Below are 19437 nucleotides of genomic sequence, written 5' to 3'. Positions count from 1 at the left end.
AATAATTTTTTTATGACTTTAAAATATTAGAATTATAGAGATTAAATATAGAAAAATATTTAAATAAATTAAAAAAAAAGTTTGACAATTTTAATGAACAAGAAAAAATATTAAACAATCAACATTTTTCTATGTTCATCAACCGACAATTTACGTCCTTTCTTTCTCTCATGGTTGTTGCAATGGTCTTCTATTTACTGTCCCTTTGCATGGACGACATAACTGCATTGTCCTGTCACTAAAGTCGATAGCAGAAAATAACAGCTGAAACATAAAAAATTTCTAAATTTCCAAAAACTTTATTACTAATGCTGCCATTGTTGTTGTTTTTATTGCTAGTGAAAGCACATAAAATTTTAACATGAATAGATATTAGTGAGCTGCCTTCCTACATCCTTTTCATGTATGTGCGCGCGTGTATGTGGGTGTATGTGTCTGCGAATTTACGTCTATTGCATTAAACAAATTTTAAGCATTCTTGTGCATATTTTTAGGTGTTATGTAACAAAACAAATAGAATCGTTTGAGAAACTACTTGTTACACATGCACGCTCGTCGCACTCGTCCGCGTAGCAACGTTGATTTCACTTTACCAAACATATTTGAAATAGTTGGCAAAACATAAAAGGAACTTGAAGAATAGTTCCGTATGCATATAACAACCTACACATAATTATTCATTCACTTTTGCGACAATATATCAAACATTTTTATTATTCCTGCGTAAAAGCATACTTTTCATGAACATATTCATATTGAAGAATGCTCAGAACGTCAACCGGCGTTATTCAAATTTAGCAAACTTAATTTACTTATTAAAGATTTTATTATTTTTCATCGGTTTACGACATAAAAAGCTGCAAATTAGAATTTGTAACCGTACAGGGACTTACTTCTCATTTACTTAATTGATTTTCATGGCAAACTCCCCCTACGGATCATTTTTCATTATATAAAATATTAAGAGTGCCTTATTATTTATAAAAACCCTTATACGGAATGAGGACTCAAATTGGAACCCATGAAACTTAAATTTAAACCAGCTCATTTTTATACCAAAGAAGTAATATGAATAAATTTTCATTTTAAAATATTAAAAATTAGACTGTTTTGGCATGTAAGGGTTTATTTTCCATGAGAATCCTTATATGGAGCGAGATCCAATAAATAGACTTATATGGTCCAAATTCGTGTCTAATTACTATTAAGAACCAATTTTCCTCATGAAATATTAGAAATTGCACCTTTTTACCGCAAAAGGGTTCGGTTTTCGTGGGAACGAATATATTGTAGGGTGTTCAAAAAATTACCCGATCTCATCCAAAATTTTCACAACAAATGCAGAAATGCTATTCCTCAACAAATTTTGTTAGGAAATTTTAAAATTTGCAATAGCTTTTCATATAACGACTTATCAAAGTATGGAGGGAGCGGTAGAATAAGTGGCCCGTTTCGACCTTGTACGTCGAACACAAGAACACATGGACAGACAAGTTGATTTGCATAATGATATTGAATCGCTTGGCATAATAAAAAGTGGATATATGTAAAATCTTAGTGTACTTAGTATACTTTGTACCACAAGCAGTGTAAGATGTAAAAGTTGTTTTAGTTTCAGACATTTCAATAGTTCACTAGAGCTTCAAATGACTTTAGTAAGAATTTGTAGGGACTCTTAATGTATCTGCAAATATTTTTTTTGTATATATGATCGTACGCAAGTTGCGATTATATTCACTTTTTAACCTCTGTATATAAACATCAAGAATATAAGCCAAGTTGTAAGTTTTTATCCCATTTTATCTAAAATATCGAATTAGTGAAAGGTGTATTCACATACTATATTGTAGAAAGATAGCGCAAAGCAGAGTATTTGCCGTGTTTCCATGAAAATTTTTGCAGGCGAAAACTGTATTCTAAGTTTGCACCTTGTTTATTTATAGTGGTACAAATACACCGTCACACAAGTCAATGGTTACAATAGAAAAAATGTATGGATTAAAATTCGAATTGCTCTTCAATTCACCGCATGTCCCACATCTGCACATCAGCACTACTTTTGGTCGAGACTATCTTTATGAATATAGTCAAATTTTACAAAGGAAAAATTTTTTTTTGTACTTAGATCCGGACGTTATAGGCTTATTAGCGTTAGGTGTTTTTTATACGCTTTTAGGCTTAGATGAACTTAAAGAGTTGGCAGAATTCTTTCTACTTTGAATACATATAAATTATTTATTAAAATTTTAAGCTTTCCTTAAGGCATTAATGGACGTGTTCTTTTGAAGTTTTGCATTCAAGAAATTATTAATTATTATAGAAAAAGTTAAATGCGGTTTAAAAAGTTCTTCTCTGTTTTAACAAAAATTATAGGAACGATATAGATTTCATTGCGATGCATAAGTTAGAAAATAGTTTATCCGTACCATGTAAGAGGATTATGAACTTTAAACTCGGCAGTATCACTGAAATATATCTGTGCCAAATTTCTACTAAATTAATTCATAAAATCAAATACTAGCACATGGCTATATTTTCCCCGAAGCACTTATACATTGGCTTTATTGTAACTATATTTAGCATATCATAAGAAAAAGAAACAAAAGCCGCCATTAGATTTGAAATGGTCGAGACAGCTAAATTAGGTCATTTAACACTAATTAATTAGTATTTAATCTGTCTGTCTGTTTATAAAAACGTTTCCATTAATAAAAGATTCTAAATGAGGCTTATTGGCAACAAGAGGTGAAGTTTTGGCCCAATGCTAAAGTTAACAAATTTCTTATTTTTCACCTTTTTGTACCTTTCCCTCTCTCTCTCTCTCTCTCTCTTTCTCTCTCTTTCTATCTTTGTCTATCTTTAGTAAATTTCGTTCACACTCATACGCCATGCTTGACCTCAAAAGGTATTAATGTAAGATTCACAAAAATTTAAAAGCAACGATTATTATATGCATTTGAATTTCACTTGCAAGTAAAAAGCCATAGAGGAAAAAATCAGGAGAAGAAGAAGACGAAGAAGGGCGAGAAATATCGAAAGAAAAAAAATACATACAATCTACTTAAGTGCTCAAGCATTAAAAATAATCGCTTTCCAGTAATTAAAGCATTTTTATGATTATGTTCACACCGCATCATAACATCCTACGCTAAAAAAGATATATATGCGTACGTGTGCGCATTTTAGATAGCATGCATGAATATTAAATATAGTTTAGCTGTCAAAACATTTAGGCTTTAATATAGGTTAGGAAACGAACAAAAGCTAAAGAAAGTCAACGGCTAACATTTGAAAAGTTTGCAGAGTCAATTGAAAATTACGTTAACACCTAAGACTTAAATTATTATAAGAGCTGAATAGAGTTCGTTGACTTGGAATATTTTTTAAATACAGTAACGGTGTGTAAAGAAAAATTAAAAAGAAAAGAAAATAAGTTCGATAATGAAGATAAGCATACCGTTCCGATGTATCCGTTAGGATTCTGCCTAACAAAACTTGTTTCGGTTTGGGTAGATGTCTTTTCGTATAACCACTATATACATATGAAATCACTCACCAATGGACTATCAACCGTTCTCTGCTCTACAAAAAAAATTGCAATAATAAAGCCTACGGTTGCCTTGGGTGTATGTCTTGGATGACTTTTTTGGCCAAAATTCTTGGCATTTCTATGCCACAGATAGATAGCGATAAGCTATTGAACTCAATGGTTTATATTTTAAGAAGTAAAGTTTTCTTCTACGTTACGCACTTGTACGCAGGGGTAATATGTATTTTGCTTAGCGTTTTTAAGTGATCAATACATGCCGTCCTACGATGCTGCTTACAAAAATAAATTTGTTTCAAACTACGATAGCATTACTGTTGGGTTGAAAAAAAGGAAATGCTTTGCTAAGCGTTTATTTCAGGTAACTGAAAAGAATCATGAGAAAAAGTAAGTTATATACAGTTAAATAGTCTACGATAAGTATTTCTACCTGTCAAAAAAAAACCAAATTAATACCTATCTCTATCGTCGTGTGGTTTTCTCAGAAGGAATGAAGCGCAAGAAAGCGAGGAAAATTGAATCTTGTAAAATCCACTAATCATAGAAAATTCATTTCGATGCTTTAATGGAATATGAGGACTTTACATATTATTTTGGAAAAAGAGGACAAGAAAAAATATCTTTTAAAGCAGATAATAGTATTGGTTTGTGCTTTTCGTTTCGGTAGATATCCTTGCTATGACTAATTGGATGAGAAAGAAAGATAAAGAAGTTAAATGGCTTTGCATTTTTAGGTCTTTCCTACGGCGTCATCATTGTTATTATTAAAACCGCATTCTTGCATTTTTCTCCTCACCTAGTAATAATTATACCAATAATGGAATATTCCTTATTAGTTAATAATTTAAGTTTGAAAGGTTTAGTGATTAACTAAAGACTTGCAGGCTGCTATTGTCATTAATTACACTTGAGATTATTTCAAACTGTTAATCAGCATTAATCGTAATATTGAAATCGACCTATTTAACAACTAAGTATATACAGAATAAATATAAAAGAAAACAGTGTAAGTGTGAGAAAATTTCTTTTCAGTAGTGGGCCGTCACGCAAAACATAACAAAAGTGATTTTACTGTTTACGGAATACAATTAAGGGGATTTGGGGACAGCCTGACTAGCGTCTAGCCTTCAAAGTATACGCAAAATATTGCCTGAGCTTTAGTTAACAAAATTCGCTTCCATAAAAATCTCTATTAGTAAAAAGCACGATAACAACATGCAAAGTAATACATACTACCTCGATGCAGCCAGTCTTAATAAAAAATTAAAACGACAGGAAAACTTATTCGAAAAATATTTTTCTTTGTTAAAAGTTTCCCTTGAACTGGTTAAAGATTCACGAAGGCTTGCATCTGAAATTCTGAGTTGATTTAGCCATGTCTGTCCGTCTGTATGTCTGTGCCGTGTTGGTTGATGACACTCTTCCGGTGGCGAAAATGAAGATATCGACTTCAAATTTGGTAGAAAGATTAGAAGTTTTTGCCCGCAGGTTGGTATTGAAAATGGGGCAAATGTGGCAAAATGAGGCTGCAGTGAAGTATAAACTGAACGCAACTCCGTCTTTTCCAACAAAATGTTGTGGGTTTTTACTCATTTGTTACAAACTATAAAAGTTTGAAGACTAAAATTTTCAACATATACCTTACGAAATGCTCTGCTCTTCACGTGCACAAATGAAAAAAAAAACAGCCATGTCCACACAAACTTACAAGTGATTAAATGCATCATTTTTCACTTTATTGAGGTTTTATTTTTATTTATCATAACGTAAACAAGACAGAATGTGTAAAACTATTTTGTACACTCCTCAAATGAAGATGTATATCTAGCTAAAAATGGTCCAATGGCAGCCCAATTATTTTTTCTTAATAGTACCAGATGGGTATGAAATAAAAGAACTTGGAGAGTAGAATGCGAAAAGTATAATGGTGGGTATGCGAGATTTGGCCCCTGAATATAAGTCTCTTACTTGTTTTCTCTTAGATATTTGTTTATGGCATTTTCATTTAAAAACAACTTTCCCGTAAATGACTTCGCCTATATCGCATGATTTTTGTGGCTAATTCACATCGGCATTTTGAATATCTTAGGGTCATTGAGCATTTCTCCCAACAAATTGGTTACGTTAGGAGATGAATGAAATCTTAGACCATCTTGTCCCACAATCAATCAATAGTTATATTGCTACAGCGTGGTTCGTTGACATTAACCGCAATCGGTATTTGCGTTTTGACAGAAGATGTCATAATAATGATCATAATAATAATAACAATAAGTAAGAAAATTATATACGGCTGCAATTGAATCTTTTGTAGCCATCAGGGTTATTCTAAAGATGTGTAAAAAATAACAAAGAAAAAATCTAAAATTTCGTATTCTCTTATTTGGGGTGAGCACGGCTGATTTTTCTCCATTCCCAAAATAAAAGTAAAAATTTCCATCGTGCATCTGAATGACGAGCATAAAGCAAATGTATTCGCAGTTTTTGTCGAATATACGCGTGGAGCTTGTTGTAGAAGTGTCGTTTGATCGACTTAGAGGCAGACAGACGGACGGACAGACGAGCCGGCGGACGTGCTCAAGTGCATTCCGAATTTGAAAGTATTTAAATATTTAATGGGTCTTTTGAAGCTTGCTTTTGCGCGTTATAAAGGAATTCAAAAAAATTTTGATACACTACAATGTTAGGACGAAGCGAATTCCCACCACTTTCGTGCAGATTTTATAGCACCATCCAGAGAATACAAGTTCAAACTTTTGCAGATTTATTTGCTGTAGTGTATAATCACGATCAAAAAAACAATTTTTTATTACTTTTGAAAAACCGAGGTGTTCTCAGTTTACACGATACTGTAGGCGTGTTCTTGGATCGATTTCGCTAATTCGACACCAAACTGCGTGAAAGAACATTCAATGTTTTTGCCAAACTTCAAATCGATACATTCCATTTAGTGGTCACGAGTATATTTATAGCGGACATAGGCGGACAGTCGGCGGACAGACAGGCATGGTTAAATCAATTCAGAATTCAGAATTTAATGCTGATCACAAATATATACGCTCTATGGAGTCTCTGAAGCTTTCTTCTGGGCAATCTCGGGCGAGGAAAAGCATCCTTCTCGTGGTAATAATTGTTAATGATAATCATAATAATAATAACAATAAAAAATAATAATATCAATAATAAATAGTATATAAAAGTAATAATAATAGCTAAGATATATGTATGTTTTCGATAATTATAAATATTCCCCTGGGCCCAATTTCATACTTCACTTAACAATACCGATAAGAAAACATTTAACACTAAGCGTGTCTTTCGAGACAATATTTTAAAATCATAATTATCACTAGGAATATGCAATCAACTCCAATCCTGATTTTTTTATATAGTTTGTGAAATCGACGAGGCTTATTTCTATGCCCTATGCGTTCGGCAATTCTAACACAGCTCGACAATTAAATACCGTACATCACACGTGCCCCTGTATCGTCACAAAACATCAAAATTAACGACCTGTTGGCATATAACTGCTTATTTATCGTGTGAACCTTCATATGAGAACGGGTCTGAAAAATAAGTCTATGTAATTCAAAAGTTTTGTTTTGCATCAATTTTCATCATAAAATATTAAAAACTTTTTGGTATGTGCAAAAACATTTTTGTGGGATAAAATGCAAAAAATATTTGTAAATTTTCTGCAATATTAAAAAATATGAATTTTTTCTATGTAACGGTACATTTTAAATGGAGCTTCAAAAGAGAAATGATCGGAAAAATTCCCCCGTTCGAAACAATCCAATTTCAATGGACTTCTTCTATATGGGTCAGTGTAACGAATTTTATCACAAGACGCTGAACGCATAAATACATGGACAGACAGATAAAGCTGACGGGCAAGCTTAAACTGATGGAAAAAATGATTTTATTTCGGTCAGTACAATAAAAGGTGAATTTGACTCAACACCTTCCTAGTTGTTGCATATGTCCGCACAAATTTGTTGTACCCTTATTTAAAGTGATGCAATGCATTAAAGTTTTATACATTTTTTAAAACATTTTATAGCGATTTCATGAAAACACTCTTTTGAAAAAAATGAAAAATTTCATTCTCAGGAGCATTAATATAAATGAACAAATATTTTCTCTATCTTTCATTGAAATTTCAAAAGAATTGTATTTGGATTTAAAGCGAAACTCAGATCGTATAAGTGACCTGAAAGATAACCCTTTTTTGTTTTTAATTTCCTTAATAGATACATAGTTTCTTGGTAAATATGCAATTGTCTCCAATACGCTCTGTTGAACATAAAAATTAATTAGATGGACACTGAACGTTGCAATGTTAGAACACAATGTCAACGAATTCATTGTTTCCTTAATGTTTGATTTCTTTCGTTGTGCACGATATTAACTCTTATCAATTAATCTTTCAGATGTAAAAATAATCTAACAGCATGTTGCACAATATTGTTTTTAGCAAGAACACGTAAATACGCACACAACCTTATGGTATATATTGTATACATACCTTCTTCTTAATCTTTTTAAAACAAAAGGAGCACAACGTAATCCTTAAAGAATTCTTCTTTCTTTTGTTGCGTATGGAGAAGTGAACATCAGACAATAATAGTAATAATAATAATAATTTTCTTTTACTTCACAGACGATAATAGAAATTGTAATTAACAAAAAATGATTTAAACTTGTGAAACTAAACTAAACTTTTTGGGACTAAGCTCTTATATGAAATCTGTCCGCATTGAATAATTTTTGTTTTTTAAAATTTGTATTGATATTAATTTTTGATTCATTTATTTCATTGTTTGTATGTACACTTTATATAGACAATAGCCACAAACACATACACATACACATACACTCGCTCGCACTCGCACTCGCTTCCATTTACATTCATTATTAACAAGTGTATTCACAACAAGTGTGTGTATGCTAGTACCCGCACAACATGCTTATAGTATTTTGTAGGCCTGACTTCACTCTCACAAAAATAGTAAATTTAGATAACAACAAATGTAGATTTCACAGTAACATGAACGCATACCTGCTAAGCGAGTGTGCTGTGACACTGAAGGTTGTAGAGTTACTGAAGGCTGTAGAGTTGGTCTCAATAGTATCGGCAGTGGTGATGCTATTCGTCTGCTCGACGTCAGTTGGTAACGAAGGCAGGCTTACGTTGGCGTTTATGGCTGCCAACGTCAACGATTCCGTAGTCGTCGATGGAGATTTGTCGTTTCCTTGCTCCGTTTCATGTTGTAATTTTATAATAGCATCCACTATCACTCCGGAAACAACGTCTTCAGCATGCTGTTCAACATTTTCAATGTGCTTTGCATCTTTTTTTATTTCATTTTCAGTTTTTTCAACTTCTACGTTATCGGCAACTAAACGATTTTCGTTTGTTTTTGATTTTTCGGATTTTCTCTCTTTCCTTTTATGCGTTCTTTCTTTGGTGTCAGCAACATTTGTGGATTTTATATTTTTAGCGCATGCCTCACTTAAGCTTGCTGTTGCTGTAGTGGTTTTTGTTATAAATCCGGTTTCTCTGTTATTGTTAGTAACGATGCTTTCTGGTTTTTCGCTGCTGTATATAATTTTGGTTTTGATTTCGTGTTTTGTTTTGCTCGCTCTTTCTTTACTATTCGCTTTACGTCTAGCACAAAGACGAGTTGGTTGACCAGCCTTACCTATATGCAAAGTCGGTGGCTTCAATGTCTGCGTCGACGAGTGTTGCGTATGATCTTTCTCATGCTGCTGCAGATGCTGCTGTAATAACAATTCTGGTTTATACTCCTCTTGGCAACATGTATCGCAACTTAGTGTTGGTGCTAGTGATTTGCCTTGACATGAGTTGGGCGAGCGACGTTGCGTTCGTTGCTTTTTCATTGTCACTGCTGCTGTTGTGTATTTAGACGTTGATGCTGTTGTTGCTGTTGCTGTGGTTGTTGATGTTTCTCTTATTGTTGTGGTCGACGTATGTGTTTTGGTCTTTTCGTCGTCCAGGTTCATTGTCAGTTTTGTTTTTACTTCCTTTTCTGGTTCTTTTCGATTGTGTTTAGACCTTTTTTCAGGTTTCTCTGCATTTCTATCTTTACCACCGCGTGATGTTATGTGCTTAACGATTGCATTACTAGATTCTTTTCCTATACATTTCGTTTGTTTTCTTGTTTTTTCATATTCAGATATACTGTTAACCTTGACTAATTGTGTTGTTATCGTTGTTGTTGTTGATGTTAATATCGCTGTGGCTGTTGTAACAATTGCGTTTATGGCATTGTCCTTTTCTGTTGATATTACTTCTCCAGCGCCGTTTTCACCATTATCGTCAACATCGTTGTTGTCACTTTGGTCATGGTTGTTATCTACATCACTACAGGCTGTTGCATTTTCCTTATTGTCGTTATCGTTGTGTTTGTTGTTATTATCGTTAAGGTTATTAATATTTTCCACATGATTTTGCATAGTTTTCTCTTTTTTTTGTTCGTTTATTTTATTTTGAATTGAACAGTTTTCATTAGATTGTTGCTCCTGTTTTTGTCGCTCTTCAAGCATTTCCTTTGCTTCGAGGTTTTGTTGTTTCATTTCCTATAACGGAACATTGTATATATAGAAGAACAAATATTTAATAACATTAAAATGCAAAAAAAAAAAATTAACTTAAATTTGTAATAAAAATTTGTAAAGTATTCATACGAAGCAACTAAGAATTAAGAATTGGTGTTACTGCTATTCTTTAACATCTTGCACTAAACTTAAACAAACATATAGAAATTTTGTCATATGCAGGCGTTTTCTAAGACAGTTACTAACTTCAATATATTTAATGTAGGTATATACGAACGCGAATGCGAATATATTAATGATACTTTTTATTTGAAACTGTTTCAATTTTCTAGTGATGAGAACGTTTCGATGGAGATCGAGCACCGATTTCTACGATCAACCCTCCGAAAGTACCAGCAACAAACGAGAGAGAATCTAAGGCAGAAGCAAAGAGCGATCAACAGAGTAATACATAGAGAGATGTGCAGAGAGAGAAACAGAAAAATTTCCACTTTCATTTTCGAAAACGTAAGGTTCGATAATCTTGCAAATCCCAAAAGCGACACTAAACAGTCATTCGTTGTGTTAAAATTGAAATTGAAACTAATATAAAAAAGTCTTGGTATTAACCATGTATTTCTAACATCCTACTAACGAATGTATTTGAAAATCTCCCAAGATGTACTTGAAGGGTATCATTACAACGACCGACCAATAATGGCGCGAAAGAGATATCTCCAGAAGGGAATTTGGCAAATCAATTTCTAATTACATAATCGCTTACCAAGTCTTCGCCGCGCTACACACTACACATTTTTGCAGCTAATGCTTTACCATTATTGCCTTGTTCAAATAATCCTTAAAGTACCGCAATATGCAGTATGTCGAATGTAGTAAATCAATTAAGGACTTAGCTAATTAAAGACCTTAAGTTCTTGAAAGATATTGACGGGTCATTTAAATAACGTTTGACGATGTGGTTGGTTCTGTTCATAATTCATGTCAAGCATAGAAAAAACATTCAAATACAAAAATGTCTTCCATAAATATGTTTGGGTTCAATTAGTTCATTGCTTTCAGTGAAAGATGATTTAAAATAATATTGCTAATAGTATGTATAACTTAATATTATCGCACGAAAGTTTGGAAAGATAAAAAGAAGGGCAAAAAAAGAAAAAGATGTGCGTTACGTAAACACGTTCATACATAATTCAATGTGATGTATTTAGAGATGCGTGCTTATATATCCGACGTCAGGACGTGCTTGTAACAAAACTTTGACAACTATTCTCACTATTCTGTACATACTTTGAAATTCTTCCGCTTCCTCTCTTTTTCACATCTTTTATTTTTTATTTTATTAAAATGATTGCGGAAAGAAAAGTATCTTTTAAAGTTATTCGTTTCCCCCCAACTGCTTCTGACATTAAAAAAAATTAAATAACGTACATGATTGCATACGCGCACTAAAGCCTTCATGCTGGTTTATAATATTCTTACCTGTTGATGAGCTAACAGTGGGGTGGGGTGGGGTTGCGTTTGTCGTTTAGCTTCCAAGTCTATGAGAAAATGGTGAGATTGTTGTTTATTGGATGCTGCACTATAACTGGCTGCCGTACAATTGGAGTCTTCACTACGCGCATCATAGAAAACGTCATCGTCATCGTTTTGATCACGTTGCTGGGAATCGAAAGTCGTCGCTGTAGCTGATGAAGCGGAAATAGACGCAAAAGGGAGAGAAGATACAGTGGCTGCCTGTATAGCGTTGTTAACTGCAGCCTCACTTTGTATAGGGATAACGATGCTATTGCTGGTAATAATGTCGACATTGAAAGTTGACTCATCATCGTTAGCCTGTTGTTCGCTAACAATTACTTGCATATCCCTTGAGACACTAGTCGCAGCGGTGGCCATATCAGTTGAAGTTGTTCCACAACTAACTACATCAAAGCTGCTTTTGTTGGCGCTTTCCGTTGGCAAAGAAACAGAGGCCTCAGTTATTGTTAGGTAATCCTCAGTTGGTGTCATTGTTATTGTTGTATGCAATGTGTGCAATTGTTCTGTTGTCGAAAGTGGGCGCAGGGGCGATGTTGAACACGCTACAAGATTTTCTGTTATTATGTCCTTTTCTTTTATATTTTTTTCATTATGTAGAGCTTGTTCGCTTTCTTGGTCGGCGTCACTCGCACCATATTTTCTAATCTTCAGCTTTCGGTCTGCGTCTTCGCTTGTGTTGTTACTATTTGGTGTGATTTGACAGCGTTGTTGCTGCTGCTTCAGACTGTACCGCAATTCTTGCAAGTCAGCATAAGTTGCTGGAGATGGTGGAGGTGGTGCGGGTATATCTCGTCGTTTTAAAGGCAGCGCTGCATTCAAGCTAGTAGAAGTTTTCAAGGAGCTTCCATGTCTTTTATTTGACAAAGAAGCAACGGACGAGCCATGTAGCTTACTATCTACTGGGTCCACGCTGTGTTGGAATCGTTCGTTAGATTTGCCATATGTCTGCGAAGCATGCTGCGGGCTTTGTTTTTGGTCGTTTACTGACATTTTGGGAATAGTTCCAGTATGTTTAATAACCAAACGGTCCAACGAAGAGTATTCCGGCTTGTTTTCTTCTATAGCTTCGTTTTTTTGTTGATGTAAACGTCTTGTCAGAGGATGTGGTGTCAATTGACCAGCTGTTGTTTGATTCTGATGTAAACTATTTCTAGGAGCTGGCGTGGGCTTTCGGGAGCGCTCTTTGATTAGAGGCAAGGTTGTCATGCTGCCACATTCTTCTTTTTCTGATTCGTTCTTCTCTTTCCCACATAGTTTCTTTGAATTGCCCGGTTCCATGACCCCCGCTCTTTGCATTTCTGCTTGATAAATACTGCGCTTCACATCGCTGACATGTTTAAAGAAGTCTTGAGCATATTTATTTTGTTTTAAAGATTGCTTACGTTCGTTAGCCGCATTCTCTTCGTAGTCGTCTAAAGCTGGCGGGGGCTGACCTCCTGTGGACGGCAAAGTACCTTTAGCCGTTTTTCGAGGTATACCACCACCGCTATATAACTCATCAAAGTCAGAAGAGAAATAATTTGAGGAACAGTCGCAATTTCGACAATCAAAATGACAGTTCTCTGAATAAGGACATTTACCGTTGCGTACAGTGGAGGTATTTGTGCTTACTGGTACATTTTCAAAACTGCAACGGCGACAGTCGAAAGCAAAGCGACAACTCTCAGCACTACCAAAATATCGCCTTTGAGCTGAAGTTGCATACGAAGATAGAAGAGAATCTCCAAAGTGAGTGTTAGTCATTTGAGTGTGTGGGAAGTGACGAGTTAAACCAGCCCCTCCATACCTCTGACTAGCATAATAGGTATCAGAACTGCGTGACAATGAATATTCACTTAATATGGAGGCCCGCGAATCTGTCTTATAAATACCGGTTGGAGCATCGTACGCTGCCGAGCTGTTCGTGTCCAACAATATCTGAGAACCGCCCAAACGTCCACTAGCGGCATACATTAACGGATACATGGGTTGTGTGTAAAGGTAGGGTGTAGAAGCTGTTGACACTTCCCCACGGCTAGCTGCATAATGATTGACGTCTAGTTGTGTTAAAGTATTAAATTTTTGTTGCTGTTGCTGCTGCTGCTGATGATAATACTGCAAGGAATCACTAGAGGAACTAGATTTGGTATTCATACGTTGCATAGACAAATGGCCCCCAACAGAACTCAGGTTGTTCAAATTATACGATGAAGTTTGATGATTATTTCGCTGTCTTACTTGACCGTTTTGTGACCAAAACGTGGTGTTGACAGGTGTACCATAAGTATTCTGCTGCTGTTGGTGGTTTATGGTATAAAATTGTTGTTGTTGCTGTAGATGATGCTGGTGATGCTTCTGCCGATGTTGCTGTTGATTTTCGCTAGGTGTTGTTGTCGCAGTGCTGTTATTTGAAGTCGAGTATTGATTTTGATAGTGCTGTGCGCTGATATTAGACGATGGCTGCTGTTGAAATTGCAAAATCGGATTATAATCACCGGTAATAGCTACCGGTGTAGTTTCAATTTTATACACACCCGGATTATTGGGGTTGTAAGACTGAAATTCTAAGATGGGAGCTGTGGTTACGTGGGTTTCGTTAGCCGTTGATCTAATTGCGCTGCTGTTATTAATAATCATGGATGTTTGGCTTTGATAATTATTGCCGACCTGATTGGCTTTCAAAGAACTTAAATTAAATGTTTGTTGTTGAAATTGTAGTTGGCTGCTTGAGTTTCCGGCATTATTTGCCCTCTCTGCTCTGTAGCAATAATCACACTCTTGTCTATTACACTGTTGCATACATAACTCACAGTCAGCGTACACTATCGAATCATTTATTAAATTACCACTGTGTGACACTGTATCAGAGGGGGTTTGCAATAAGTTTGGGTTAATTGTTTGTTGGCTATTTGGGAGGTTTTGATTTTCATCGTCATCGCTCAAGGGGGCATCTTTAAAAAATATTTCTTCGTAAATATTCTCCTCACTCCGAGTTTGCAATTTATTTTTGTTGTTTAGAGTAGATATGGAACTAGTGACAACATTAGTGGGACTGGTACTCACTGTTGTTATGTTTAAGTTGTTGGCACCGCCATTCGTCGCATTCATTTGTAGGTTGTTACGCTGTTTCTCCACAAACTTTTTTGAGCTTTTTAGACCCTCTTTAAGTAAATAATAATTAAAACTTTTTATACCAATTTCACCTTTCAAAAAACGGCGGCCCATTTGCATTTTAGTAGTGCTCGAAGTATTCACACTGCTGACAGAAGCAGCAGTTGATGTGTCGCGTTCCGCTGTCGTTGCAGAATCTTTTCCCTTAGAGCTACGCGTTGAAAACAGATCGTCTTGATCCGGTAGAGATTCTTGAGGTCTTTGCCGACTACCGTTACAACTATCATCAGTGCGCTGTTTACTTAAGTTGTGTCGCGTTAAACTCGAAGGAGCCGGATTTTCGGATATCAACTCATCCACATTTTCACTATGCTGCGAATCATGTAGTTTATTATCCAAACTTAAATTACGTTTTGTAGTAAGTTTCTCAGAACGGCTCGATTTATGCTCTTTAGTGGACTCCTTTTTCATTCTACCACGCTCCAAACTTCGTCCCCTGTCCGAACTCCTAACTGCAGCTACTGGTTGTAAGTCATCATCAGAACTGCTGAACACGAGCCGCCCCAAATCCTCTTGAGCGATCTTCAAAAACTCTTTAGTAAGCTTGCTACGTTTACCCAAAGAACTGCTACCACCACCAACGCCGCTGGTAGCTTCATTTATTAAATTTGTCGAAGCAAAACTGCTACGCCTCATTGGATTAGCCAAATGGCTAATATCATCGGTGTAAGCGGGATCATCATATATACGATCACGAACCGAGGACAAGGAACGATCTTTCGTCTAAATAAGAGAAAATGAAAAATATACAGAGCGCAAGCTGTTAGCCGTATAGTTGCCGATATAGATTGTTTTAAAAATTTAAAAATAAATATAAAGGAAACTCATTAAGTGCGAAAGCATAGAAAGGAACAGCCGTCCATGCATTCGGTCCTAGCCTAACAGAGTCTCCAACTGCTTTGAATGTTTTAAAAAACATAAAATTTCAAGGCCTAACGCTTAAGACTAAATGAAATTGCGTACACATGTACTAGGTATATAGGTTTATTTTTTGGCGCTTTCACGTTAATTCAAACGTTGCAATTAATGCGCAACACAATTAGCCTACGTTCCCTCTGACTTAAAGTCAACAAAGTTGTCTTTATTTGTGTAATATGTTACTGTAACTAGTGAACACGTTATAGTTGGGCAGGCTGAATAGTATACAGCCCAACCGCCATTTTTTCTAATGCAGCTGCTCATCTATTTTCGCGGTAAAATGCCAAAAATTATACCTTCTTTTCATTTAAAATTAGACCTTTGACGGTGGTCTTGATATAGGACCGTACCTAAAACCTGAAAGGTCATGGTCAAAATTTACGAAAACTTTTTTCTTTATTGTCAAAATGATTTCGATTGATTTTTGTCGACGAATTTTGAAAATTGCAATTTTATTTTCACGTAAAGACTTTGCAAAATAAGGAGTTCTGTGAATGGACGTTCGATCCAAATCGTTTTGAATAAGAAAAAACCTTGACTTTCTATAATTTAGCTATTGTGAGTTCAATTACCTTTGTTTTGGTTTTTTTTCGGCTTCGATGTGGTATCGTCACATCGCTTAATTTCAATAGTTTTGGTCGTATTGGGCGTTTTGCACTTTTATTAGATCCCTCGGCGCTACCAACGCCAGTATATCGTAGATCCATATATTTTTCGTTAGACATATCCCATGGAAATATTCTTTGCCCTTCGATCAAAGGTTATTGCGGCTATAAGTGAGTGAAACAATTAAAATTCAGACAAAACAAATAAATTTCGTTTAATAAATTTTTCTGAATTCATATTATATAAATGAATCAATAAAGTATTTCATTCTAGTTCTCTAAATTGTGATTTAAATTAAATATGGAAAAATGTAACGTTTTTTGTAAGAACCGCTAAGAGAGATGTATTAATATCGCTTTATATACATTTCATGTTTGCTTTACGTTTCGCTTGTTCTTCAATTAAAAGAAAAATTTGGAAAAGTTTTTTTTTCGTACTTTTGAAATGCAAAGGGCATCTTAACAGCTTGTTTTGGGCTCTCTTAAGAAAAGTTTTCAATCCAGTGCATATTTGAACAGATTATGAAATGTTTCCTCCTTATGATATCCGCAAAAAGTTTTTCGGCAAGAGTAAAAATACTATTGAAAATTGGTACATATGTACAATTTAGCTTAAAATCTCTCCGTCCTTCCTTTGTAATATAATTCTTCCAAAAGAGAGAAAAAAATTAACAAAAGCTCATTAAAAATTTCTCCTGTAAAACTTAAAAGCGCAGCGAAATAATTAAATGTTAGTACTCTGGTTGTTATTTAACGATTTGCCGAAACAGTACGGAGAGACGGTTGTCGATACAGACGGCATGTGGTCTCATATTTCAAATTACGATATACTCATACGGATTTAGAAAGAAATAATTATCACATAGATAGTTTTTTACGTTGTCAATCTGAAAAAAAATCGTTATATATTTCAAATCCACAGCGAAAATGTCGAAAACGCTAGCTTGGCAAGCCTAGCCAAGATTTATGCTATATAAAGTCGAGTTGATAAAATTCAATAGAATTTAGATGATTTCCTCGCCTTTGTTTTGCATATTTTGATGTTGATGTTGATGTTGATGCATATATTGCGACCAACTATTGAGAAAGAGAATAAAATTTCAGAAAATATTGAAGAACATTGATAAATATGCAGTCATTGCATTGGAAAAATAAAATGTCGATCAGAGGATAGCTTTACCGCGATTGCATAAGGCTAGACAAATACACAAGTTCGATATATGGCAGCAGCATAAATTGTTGATGAAAAATTTGATTGACCGAGCTCATCAAATCAGTCCTGGTAATGAAAAATGGATGAATTACTCAAAAAACATTATGATGAAGCAAGGTAAACCATTTCAAATAGTGTGAAATGCATAATTAATGTCACATAAGGTTATGGAGATTAGTGCCGCAAGATTTTATACTGGAAAGATGATAGTGTGGATATGGGGGAATTTGAAGAGTAAATAACCAGACTGCTTCAATGGGATTAAAAAAAAAAAGTGGCTGCACTTGATGAAAGGAAAGGCTACTGCACTCTAATACGACAGAACCAGTCTACAGCGAAGCAAGCAGGCGCGACAGTCACGTGGAAAAAAGAAGCTTTTTAGAAATTAATACCTTAAAAAATATAATCCAAGCAGGTGTTGTGGCGAAGTTTTTTTTTTTGTCAACCAAAAGCGAAAATTGAGACTTCTTAAGTAAACCGTGTTGTTCAAGTGGAGAATAGATTTCATTTACCCAAAACCACGACGAAGAACGCAATTTAAAGTCCATAATAAATATTGGTCTTAAACTTGATTTATAGATTTACTAAATATATTTAACCCTTTAGTACGCAACATTAAATAATCGAACATGCTATAAGTAAAAAATGATCTAAAACTTTGTATAAATTTTTCTCGTAATCGCAGAAATAGTCTATAATTAGAACATAATTTGCAAGACGGTATCAAAAACTATCGCCACGACCAACATAACTTTCTTACTTGCTCCCTTGCAATTTCGTATAAGAGCAGCCAACATAAGACCAGAAGATTATGTGGAAGTGAAAGACAAATGAACAAAGAATTACGACTTGGTTTCTTTTTTCATTGTTTTCGGGATTTAATTGCTAGTCTTTTGTCATATTTCTGGTAAAATCATTAGGCGATTAATGTAAAACTTCTGGGATTTCTATACGATCACGTAAACAAAGTGATTTTCTTTCTCCAATTACCTGTAGATTTCACCTTTCATACGTGCTAAAATATGACATTGCTCGGTTACGTTAATGTTACCGAAGTCAGACGAATCCAAAACCATCTATTGAGGAACACGACACAACTTTTTCTTTCACCGAATATATCTATACTAAATCATTAACTGCAGTAGTTCTAGTTAAGTAACGACGTTTTCTGTTTAATTGATAGTGACTCTGCGAAGATTCAAACCTAGAGATAACGGCATTGGTTTTATCTATGCGCGGAGTAATTTCTTTAAAACAAAGGATTCGTTTTAATTATCATATTGTAATGCATCATTGGGTTAACATGTGCTATTTTTGAAAAGATATTTTAAGTTAAACTTTCAACATACGGAAAGTCCAGATCATCATGAGTAGTTTTCTTGTTAGCAACGGAGCATTAAAAATAAGATTAAAAGTTTTCGATTGATATATTTAAAGTATTTCAATACTGGAATTATTGACTTGTCCTCATAATTTTATGTCATAAACCGTGATAAAATGGAGGATAACGCTGCATAAGATGCATTTATTTATTAGATTAAGTTGAGATTCTAAACGAGTTAACCAATAGATTCTTTTAGTTTTCAAATCAAGTTTCTAGCGTCTAGCTCATACATGTCCAATACGTAAGCCAAGATATTTTGCATAGTTATTGATAGAGCTATTATTACCATTCAAAAATAGTTAAGTACAAGAATTTTTATTTAACGTGGTTATATTATTATTATTATTATTATTATTATAAATTTAGCCGGAGAATAAATTCTATCAAAAAAGTCTTAAAGCACTAGTAAAGAAAATGGATGGCTGTCCAATTTGTCTATGTCTCAGTTATTCTCAGCGATCGGAAAATCTAAAGTGAAAATGATATAAAAAGCACTTAA

General features: G+C 34.6%; 1 protein-coding gene across 2 annotated transcripts in view; it reads right to left on the bottom strand.

Moving 5' to 3' along the window:
* Positions 1-19437, bottom strand: part of LOC119641681 (serine-rich adhesin for platelets) — a 234193-nt gene that overhangs the window by 193239 nt on the left and 21517 nt on the right. For both annotated transcript variants that reach the window (XM_038040462.1, XM_038040463.1), the window contains exons 3-5: positions 16309-16506; positions 11612-15541; positions 8613-10153 (exon numbers count right to left, since the gene is read on the bottom strand). In XM_038040462.1, coding sequence (XP_037896390.1) covers positions 8613-10153; positions 11612-15541; positions 16309-16461 — 5624 coding nt within the window. In that variant the 5' untranslated portion in view covers positions 16462-16506. The remainder of the gene's footprint in view (positions 1-8612; positions 10154-11611; positions 15542-16308; positions 16507-19437) is intronic.

The sequence above is a fragment of the Glossina fuscipes genome, unplaced genomic scaffold (assembly GCF_014805625.2).
Source record: "Glossina fuscipes isolate IAEA_lab_2018 unplaced genomic scaffold, Yale_Gfus_2 173, whole genome shotgun sequence".
Classification (NCBI taxonomy): Eukaryota; Metazoa; Arthropoda; class Insecta; order Diptera; family Glossinidae; genus Glossina; species Glossina fuscipes.
Note: the sequence above shows the minus strand (reverse complement) of the source record. Positions and strands in the feature narration are given on the sequence as shown.